The 10,093-nt window shown below is 41.3% G+C and overlaps 1 protein-coding gene across 6 annotated transcripts; it reads right to left on the bottom strand.

The window, feature by feature from the left end:
• Positions 1 to 585: 585 nt before the first annotated feature.
• Positions 586 to 9,576, bottom strand: LOC139534567 (merozoite surface protein 2-like). 6 transcript variants are annotated; one of them, XM_071333794.1, is made up of 11 exons: positions 9,261 to 9,576; positions 7,051 to 7,137; positions 6,614 to 6,727; positions 6,151 to 6,240; positions 6,011 to 6,031; positions 5,833 to 5,907; positions 5,221 to 5,262; positions 3,173 to 3,274; positions 3,041 to 3,065; positions 2,547 to 2,629; positions 586 to 1,488 (listed from the first exon to the last, which is right to left on the bottom strand). In XM_071333794.1, the coding sequence occupies exons 1-11, from the start codon at positions 9,322 to 9,324 to the stop codon at positions 1,475 to 1,477; spliced, it is 717 nt and encodes a 238-aa protein (XP_071189895.1). In that variant the 5' UTR covers positions 9,325 to 9,576; the 3' UTR covers positions 586 to 1,474. The 6 variants fall into 6 exon arrangements, with proteins under 6 accessions (XP_071189895.1, XP_071189898.1, XP_071189897.1 ...); XM_071333797.1 differs by having other exon boundaries at positions 5,863 to 5,907; XM_071333796.1 differs by lacking the exon at positions 6,011 to 6,031.
• Positions 9,577 to 10,093: the final 517 nt, after the last annotated feature.

Raw genomic sequence — 10,093 nt, 5'->3', positions numbered from 1 at the left:
TTCCTCCTTGTTCGCCCCCCAGTGAGGGTAATGTCTCGTAAAGGGACAATACCCTCTTTGGTGTGCTATTCTTCGGCTGTCTAGTTCTGAAAGGTTACCAGGCTACATTAGCCATGCTGTTCCTTTTGATAAAGAAGTAGACACTTTACAGGTGGCGAATCATGTAGGCTCTACATGCTGCGCATCTCAGAAGATTACTAGGCCTGTGTTATAATATAGCCTATTGAAATGGTTACTCAGACAAAGCATTGTGAGATCTGATCATCTGTGCAGTTTGACGACAAAGAAAGACAACCTGGTTGGAACTAAACCCTCCAGGAGCGATGGGAGCAGCTGTGCCTGGACTTTGCTGTCCATTAAAAACGGGTCTACTATTTGGGAATACGATACGCTTATAAGGTCTGCTTATTTGCATACCGCTAAGAACCAATGGTGCATTATATAACTCAACACATTCAAATCAATCAGATACGGTGTGTAGCCAGGTGTAGTCAACATCCAAAATCAACATTAACTTATGCATTGTATAATGGCGCCAAAGTTTTGTTAGCATGTACGGGTGCAAAGCAACAAATATTCAACCAATGCCGATCAGTAAAACAGTGCTGTTCTGTATTTGAGAAATTCAAATAATCATTGACCAGAGGGACATCTTATGGATTTCTCCTTTACACAAAATAAACACATTTAGTTTATTTGCTTTCACCCCAAATTTTGTAAAACATACATCTGTGATTTAAACAAACCCAACCCTCCTTGGGAAACATTTGACAAAAGTTCTGACAAGCAACAGCTAATATACAAAATAACTTGTTCAAAAGCAGGAAACTTACTGGTAAAAGAGCTCATCTTTACAATCCTGGCATTTACACTGAAAACGAAAAAAATATTTTTTACAGATTTAAAGCCTACAAACACTTGTTAACCATGTGTACTGGTCACTAACTGGTTTAAATCAAGGAATTGTGTGTTGAATTCAGGTTCAGTACATTTGGATTTCATGCATGTTTGGGTGATTTAATCAAATCAAAACCAGTATCTTGAATACAGGGGTGAGACAAACAACCATCTTACACTCAGACAATAAGAATTTGGGTTAATTTATTCATATTAATTCAGAATCCAGCATCATTTTCCTGACTAAAATGGCTGGATGTTGGTCTTGATTAAATTAAAATCACAATTCCTTCTTGACTAAATTACCATCAAAATAGGAATACACAAAACAATGAAGTACATAATAAAACATGCTATATCTTCTAACAGACAGGTGTTCAGTTAAGAGCCCCATATCCTACAATACTCACAAACCATATACAAATGTTCCCACTTTAGTAACTTTTGGGATTCTTCGACGCCGTATTTGATAGTCCATAAGGTTTAGATCGTTGAAGGTGAAGGGATATGGACCATATTTTGGGTTGTAAGAGCTCGTCCTCATCCATTGGCCATTTGGAATGGGATGGCCTCCCTTTTATCTTGCAGCAGCTGAAATGGAGTTCAAAATGAGCAAACTGGTTATGTATTATAAAACCCTAACCCAGGATCTAATTTGACAGGTGTGGTTATATAAATGAGACCGCTCTTTATATTACAACATCCCTCGCATTAGAATAGGAATATCCAGGGCCACGATCAGTAGCCAAACGTTGTCGAACGTTGCAGATAGAAATGCCAGGAATAGAGACAACGTGATTCCTTATTTTAAATGACAGAGGCATCCTTGTTCTGTATAGTACATTTCTATCTGAATGTTCCATAACGTTGCGTCCTGTTGAACTCAGCCCTGGTGCGTTTGCTTCGTGGTTGCTCAACAGAACAGTAGAGTTCAGTGTTGTATTATTGTCCAGATATCAGAGTTTACCAGCAAACAGATAGAGGCTCTGATTACAGTGAAAAGGGAGGAAGGTAGGGATTTTATGCCAAATTCCCATTTGGGGAGGTGCCTGAGGTGCAAACTACACACAGGGTCTGCCCAGGGCACATTGACATTTGCCAGCCCAGGGAGCCACACAATAGGGCCCGTCCAAAATAATCTGTGTTTGTGTGAGGAAGTCCCCATCTTTCATCCTCTGCTGGTCTTTCAAGGGTGGGGATGAGAAATCACAGGAAACACCTTCCCCTGTTCTCTGCAGCCCAAGCTCATTTACTGAATGTGCACAATGAGATATTAAAAGCTCCAGGCTTCCCTGGAATAATTGCAGGTCCACGCCTGATGAAACAGTTGTAATGTAGAGGGATGGTGGAAATGAGTGCGAGAACTTGGGAAAGTTAAGTAGAAGACTAATGGTGTGCATGATTCTCTTGAACTTTTTAACGTTTTATTGAAGTGTTCCTCCTTGTCTTTACTTCACTTGAAGGGGAGGAGTCGTGGGAACTGAATAGACTAATTGCTTGTTATAATATTTTCACACTACTGAGCCGAGCCAAGCTTTACTGCAATGGCCTGGTTATGTATTCACCAGAGCTGCTGGAAGTATACAGTATAACAGCGCCTCACCGTTTGACGATGCTAACCTGCTAGTAAGTAAACAGTTTAAACGTACCATTGTCTTCACCGCCTGAAGACTTCACCCCGAGAAGCATGACACCGTCTTTGGCGTTGTCCGGCCTGCTCTGGAAAGAGGCACTACAGAGGAGACAGCACGGCATATTGGTGGTAATAGTATTTTTTGACATGATCACAGTATATTTAAACAATAACGCATGAGGGGGTGTGGTATATTGTCAATATACCATGGCTAAGGGCAGTTCTTATGCACGACGCAACGCGGAGTGCCTGGATACAGCCATTAGCCGTGGTATATTAGCAATATACCACAAACCCCAGAGGTGCCCTGTTGCTATTATAAACTGGTTACCAACGTAATTAGAACAGTAAAAATAAATGTTCTGTCATACACGTGGTATACAGTCTGATATACCACGGCTTTCAGCCAATCAGCATTCAGGGCCTGCACCACCCAGTTTATAATGGAACTATTCAAATGGGGTCCTGTCTAAATGGTATCTTTATGTACAGTCCAACGACTATACTTACTTTTCTGTTCCATTATCAGTTATCTCTGTTCAGGGACAAAAACAATTGAATAATGAGTGCTATTTAGTTTGTAATGAGTATGTAGACATAATGCTGTGTAGAGTCACAGCTATTTCAGTCATTGAGTAGTACCTGTGTGATCGTGGTCCTTCATGCATTTACTTTTCAGAAGGAACACGACAGCAGCCCCCACAATTACCAGGACTGGCAAAATAATCCACAGCAGGTTCTTATCTGAAGACAAAGAGGAGGTATATCTTTCTTTAGTGTGGCAGACAAAACTGTTGTTTTTCACATCCCATGAGAAGTTGGATTAGTACTATTGTTGGGACAATGTGAAATGTAGGCAATTTATGATGACTTGTAATCAAACATGGCTTGACTATTGACTTTGCACACACACACACACACACACACACACACACACACACACACACACACACACACACACACACACACACACACACACACACACACACAACCCAGTCAAATGTGAAGTGTGTGCACCCTCTGGTGGGTGTGGTGGAACATACAGTGGGGAGAACAAGTATTTGATACACTGCCGATTTTGCAGATTTTCCTACTTACAAAGCATGTAGAGGTCTGTAATTTTTATCATAGGTACACTTCAACTGTGAGAGACGGAATCTAAAACAAAAATCCTGAAAATCACATTGTATGATTTTTAAGTAATTAATTTGCATTTTATTGCATGACATAAGTATTTGATCACCTACCAACCAGTAAGAATTCCGTCTCTCACAGACCTGTTAGTTTTTCTTTAAGAAGCCCTCCTGTTCTCCACTCATTACCTGTATTAACTGCACCTGTTTGAACTCGTTACCTGTATAAAAGACACCTGTCCACACACTCAATCAAACAGACTCCAACCTCTCCACAATGGCCAAGACCAGAGAGCTGTGTAAGGACATCAGGGATAAAATTGTAGACCTGCACAAGGCTGGGATGGGCTACAGGACAATAGGCAAGCAGCTTGGGGAGAAGGCAACAACTGTTGGCGCAATTATTAGAAAATGGAAGAAGTTGAAGATGACGGTCAATCACCCTCGGTCTGGGGCTCCATGCAAGATCTCACCTCGTGGGGCATCAATGATCATGAGGAAGGTGAGGGATCAGCCCAGAACTACCCGGCAGGACCTGGTCAATGACCTGAAGAGAGCTGGGACCACAGTCTCAAAGAAAACCATTAGTAACACACTACGCCGTCATGGATTAAAATCCTGCAGTGTACACAAGGTCCCCCTGCTCAAGCCAGCGCATGTCCAGGCCCGTCTGAAGTTTGCCAATGACCATCTGGATGATCCAGAGGAGGAATGGGAGAAGGTCATGTGGTCTGATGAGACAAAAATAGAGCTTTTTGGTCTAAACTCCACTCGCCGTGTTTGGAAGAAAAAGAAGGATGAGTACAACCCCAAGAACACCATCCCAACCGTGAAGCATGGAGGTGGAAACATCATTCTTTGGGGATGCTTTTCTGCAAAGGGGACAGGACGACTGCACCGTATTGAGGGGAGGATGGATGGGGCCATGTATCGCGAGATCTTGGCCAACAACCTCCTTCCCTCAGTAAGAGCATTGAAGATGGGTCGTAGCTGGGTCTTCCAGCATGACAACGACCCGAAACACACAGCCAGGGCAACTAAGGAGTGGCTCCGTAAGAAGCATCTCAAGGTCCTGGAGTGGCCTAGCCAGTCTCCAGATCTGAACCCAATAGAAAATCTTTGGAGGGAGCTGAAAGTCCGTATTGCCCAGCGACAGCCCCGAAACCTGAAGGATCTGGAGAAGGTCTGTATGGAGGAGTGGGCCAAAATCCCTGCTGCAGTGTGTGCAAACCTGGTCAAGAACTACAGGAAACGTATGATCTCTGTAATTGCAAACAAAGGTTTCTGTACCAAATATTAAGTTCTGCTTTTCTGATGTATCAAATACTTATGTCATGCAATAAAATGCAAATTAATTACTTAAAAATCATACAATGTGATTTTCTGGATTTTTGTTTTAGATTCCGTCTCTCACAGTTGAAGTGTACCTATGATCAAAATTACAGACCTCTACATGCTTTGTAAGTAGGAAAACCTGCAAAATCGGCAGTGTATCAAATACTTGTTCTCCCCACTGTAGATGCTGAGGTAAATGGGCCCATAAAGATGCTACATTACCTGATTTAGGAGTTTCCGTCTCTTCACCTACAGCCTGTTGACCTGGTAGAAAACAATAGCATAACGTAAAACTCCATATACTCTGCAGTGTGATTTATGCTGTAACTTTGAACTTTCGATGACCACGAGAAGGAGATGCTAGTTGCATAATACACTACATGACCAAAAGTATGTGGACACCTGCTCGTCGAACATCTCATTCCAAAATCATGGGCATTGATATGGAGTTGGTCCAATAACAGCACTTACAGTTGATCGGGGCAGCTCTAAGCAGGGCAGAAATTTGACAAACTGACTTGTTGGAAAGGTGGTATCCTATGATGGTGCCACATTGAAAGTCACTGAGCTCTTCAGTAAGGCTGTTCTACTGCCAATGTTTGTCTATGGAGATTGCATGGCGGTGTCCTCGATTTTATACTTCTGTCAGCAACGGGTGTGGCTGAAATAGCCGAATCCACTCATTTGAAAGAGTGTCCACATACTTTTGTATATATGGTGTTGGTAACTTGTCATCTGGATGTGTCCATTTAAAATGTTATGGTTATTTTGCGGACCGTGTGTTTTTCAGTGCAAGGAAAATGGAGCACCATTCGTGACAATGTGAGTTTATACCTATACAGATGATGGTAGCAGAGGACGTACCGGCATCTTGACCCGTATTCTTATTGTCCTTGACTCTATCTTGACCTGGAAAAACATTGTCATTTTTATCATTATACCATCGTGTTTTCCTACACAGGTAGTGGACAAAATAGTGCATTGAGGGACAGTGATGGTGCTTTAGACATACCTGTATTTTCATCCTCTGAACCTGAAGACAACATTCATGGCATAACATTGTTATGGGGTCATGGTATCGTTAACCCAATGCAGTACTTGCTATCCTATCTCTATTGTGATTTGAGATGGGGTAAACAAATCTTCTCCTACCTGCGAGCTTTTTGGTAAGGTGAGAAATGGTAGTTTTGTTTAGTGGGTCACTCTTGGTAACAGTTGTTGGGGCCTGGGTCCCTTGTGTTCCTGTGCGAACGAGGTAGAATGCACTCGTTCAGAAAATGTCTAACATTTTAAAAGATCTGTGGCAGTATTAAGCTTCTCAGAGTAGGAGTGCTGATCTACAGTAGGATCAGGTCCTCCCTGTCCATGTAATCTTATTCATTGTGAACCTGAAAGACAAGACTGATCCTAAATCAGCACTCCGAGATGCTGTATATATGTTCGAACCCTGGCTATTATCATCTGGTTTTACATCTGTGGAGCTTATTGCACAATCACACGTGAGCACATCAGACCTATTGTATGATGTAGGACCTCTGTCATAAAAATAAAGTTTACAGAGAAGACAGATTACATTTCAATAGCCAATTTAAATGAAATGTCTATGAAGTCTCACCATTATCCTTAGTATTTGGAGATGTGGAATTCACTGTGATTAGGGGTGAGGATGAAATCTTTGTATTTTCTGTTACTGTTGATGTAGCAGGTGCTGAGGTAGAATTCTGCCAGGCTTAAAGGAAAATTCCACCACAAAACAATATTTTGGTATTTGTTTCATTAGTCCATTATTGATATAGTCCCACAAATGTTTTGCATGTCAGCAATCAAGTTTACAAGATATATCCCTTTCAAAATACAGAAATACAGCCGGTATGATGCATTTTATGATGCTGTGTTAATAGCAGAGTTTCTAAACCAGCATACTGTACCTATCTCTAAAGATTGAACACTTTTTAATGTTACAATGTCCTAATGTTCTGAGACTTATTTGAACTAGAACATCAGGACATTGTAACATTAGACCATGTTTTGAAAAGTTTTTATTTTACTTACTGGTTTGGGTCACAGTGGTTGTAGAAACATTTGCACCAAGGTTGTTTTCAGTGGAAAGAGTAACAGCCGTGACGGGTGTCGTAGTTTCTGTGATGACAGATCAAAGATGTTCTAACTCAGTAGTGTACAATAAGATTCAAATCACAAAACTTAGCAGCAGGATAAACATCTGCGATGCGAAAATCTTTCAGACTTTAAAATGCAGCCAGCCTCTTGAGTGTTAATTTTTTGTTTGTAATAAAAAAGAAAATCAGGAATCCCTGAGATTTTTTTGAATTACTATCACTGTCTCTTGAAATATTACCTCAGTAACTCAAATGTTTTATAATATACCTACCCAAATCTGATGGTTTGTCTGTTGTTGATTGTTGTGCTGGTTTTAGTGTGGCAAAAACCAGCACAACAATAAGCATCCGAACAACAGACGAGAGGCAGACAAAAACAATTAAATCATTCAGTGAGTTTAGTTTTTTTAGATGTAATATATATATTGTAGGCGGATACTTCTTGTTAAGAGAACCCTTTATCAATTTAGTTTTGTATATATTATGGTGGGACATATTTGCAAGGGAAAAAAACAAAAAATGTCTCTGTCCACTCCATAGAGGCTTGCACTGTAGTCACTAGGGCTTTGCTTGGGTGTTTCCTGCAGATGTTTACATTCATGCAGGAAGGAGATTTGCTGCCGATTGGATCATTTCACTTCGAAACGGTCAGGACAATGATCTCTCACCCTCTGTTAGAGAAGGAGCAGTTTGGTTCCCACTGGCTATCTACAGCTCCAATCACCTTTCTAGGCGGCGCAGGTCCTGGATCTGTGCCCATGCTCCAAGCAAAACAACAAATCAGGAGACTCCCTCTTTATTTTTTCCACAAGCCCAAATAAGCACATTCATTTGTCTCGGCCTGGACGTCAAACAATGTTTTTTATTCCTATATGTTCTGTCTTATAATCAGTGTTGTCCGATGCAATATGTCTCATGAAAAGATTGCCAAGGATGGCTAATCTGAAAAACCCAGCAGTGTTGCAGTTCTTGACACAAACCGGTGCGCCTGGCACCTACTACCATACCCTGTTCAAAGGCACTTAAACATTTTGTCTTTCCCATTCACCCTCTAAATGGGACACATACACAATCCATGTCTCAATTGTCTCTAAGCTTAAAAATCCTTCTTTAACTTGTCACTTCTCCTTAATCTACACTGATTGAAGTGGATTTAACAAGTGACATCAATAAGGGATCATAGCTTTCACCTGGTCAGTCTGTCATGGAAAGAGCAGGTGTTCTTAATGTTTTATAAACTCAGTGTAGGTGTAAAGCACACAATGTGCTGAACAGTGTTCCTCACACACACCTAATAAAGACTATTTTGTGTGTGCATCTGGTCTTACAATTGACTTTTAGTAAAACAGGGATGTTTCAATGTCCTGCCAACAGCTTTGGTGCGTCTCCCTGTCAACCTTCATGTCCATGTGCCTCTCTTGGGCGACTTGTACCATGGGGAGGTCTCTGAGTTATCCTGGTAACACTTGACACACCTTAACACGAAGTGTTATGCTACTTTATTAACATTCATAGCACCTTATTAAGGGTTGAGGCTGTACCTTCCTCCACACGTGGCTGACAAGGATAATATACCGTTTTTTGGGGGGAACACTACACAAGATTCCAATCGACAACAACAAAAAACAATGATGCTCTTATCTCAGGCTCGTACCAATGGAAATATGCACATAGGCATCACTGGATGTCCCTGGAAAAAATGTCTGTATACTGTTCTGGATATCTTGATTGTGATCGCCAGTCGTGTTTCGTGTGTTATTATATAAGATATTTAATGACCCTAATGTCCATATGCAAGATTTTTTTATTTGCAAACCAAGTCTGATTAAGACAATAAGTAAATACAACAGCTAATAAAAACAACTATTCTACTCATCAAGACAAAATAACATAAAACACTATACAATGCAACTACTGGCAAGTCTTTTTGCCTATTTTTTCAAGCATCCATTTTGCCTGACTAAAACTCGTATCTGTCCAGCAGTGTTAAACACTTTGTTAATGTGTAACTTTTAAAACCCATTATTAATTCAATTCAACATTTCTGTCTGTGAGACAACAATCCTTTGTGCGCTCTCCTATCCAAGCCACTTAGACCTGCTTTTGGCAGTCCAAAAGGACTACTAAATATCCCTGTAGGCTTACCTGTTGTGAGGAGCTGGAGCGAGGTTAGAAGGAAGACAAGTAGGGCTATCCTAACGGTCTCCATGGTGGTTCTACTGAGCGTTCCCCTCCAGGCTGCTTCTTAGGGTTCTTCAGAGCCGTGTGAGCCACTGCTATCAACCAGTGGAAAAGGTGTTCATATTCTGGCCCATAGCTGCTTATTTTGGCACTTCCTTTAAAGAAGGGGAGGAAGTAGAGCAGTTTCCCTCGAGGGCGGAGGGTTGGGGGCTGGAGAGGATGGGGAGGCTGCTTCGGCCAGTGGGAGAAGTCTTTCTCGGGCCCCAGCCTGGATAGGAACTCAGCTCTTAAGGCTGTTTGTACTCTATCGCCAACTCCTGTGACTTATTTTTTCCTGCCCTCACGTTGCAGGAGCGGCGTACCGGTGTGAAGGAGTCTTAATAAGTGTCTGACTAGAATGGGCTGAATGGGCTGTGGGCTGAATGGGCTGTGAATGACCCGGAACATGTACAGTATCAGTTCAGAGGGTACAGTAGGATCAAGGAGTTAGCCAGCTAATATTCTTAAATAACTTATTTAGTAGAAATATAAGCTTGAAATTAGCATGGTCTAATTGACTCAACAACCAACAACGCATACCTAAGTTTAGCTTTCTTAATGAACCAGAAAATCAATAGTTATTTCTGGTTGTTTATCAAAGTTGCTTTGTAGTATACCCTTCAGGATAGGCTTTCAGGAAAACAGTGTTGTCTGGAACTTAACTGCATGTTCAGCTCACCCTTGAGACACCCACATTTTCAAACATACTCATTTAAGGTGACATTTGTTACACTTATTGTCACGTTCTGACCTTTATT

Source organism: Salvelinus alpinus, chromosome 11, assembly GCF_045679555.1.
Source record: "Salvelinus alpinus chromosome 11, SLU_Salpinus.1, whole genome shotgun sequence".
NCBI lineage: Eukaryota > Metazoa > Chordata > Actinopteri > Salmoniformes > Salmonidae > Salvelinus > Salvelinus alpinus.
Note: the sequence above shows the minus strand (reverse complement) of the source record. Positions and strands in the feature narration are given on the sequence as shown.

Bases quoted from the DNA above. Each gene is read 5' to 3' on its own strand.
- LOC139534567 (XM_071333794.1), bottom strand. From the start codon at position 9,324: ATGGAGACCGTTAGGATAGCCCTACTTGTCTTCCTTCTAACCTCGCTC. The intron at 3,066-3,172 runs GTACTACTCAAT...GTCCCTGAACAG, and splicing joins GAAGGACCACGATCACACAG to AGATAACTGATAATGGAACA. The intron at 2,630-3,040 runs GTAAGTATAGTC...TCTCCTCTGTAG, and splicing joins ACTGATAATGGAACAGAAAA to TGCCTCTTTCCAGAGCAGGC.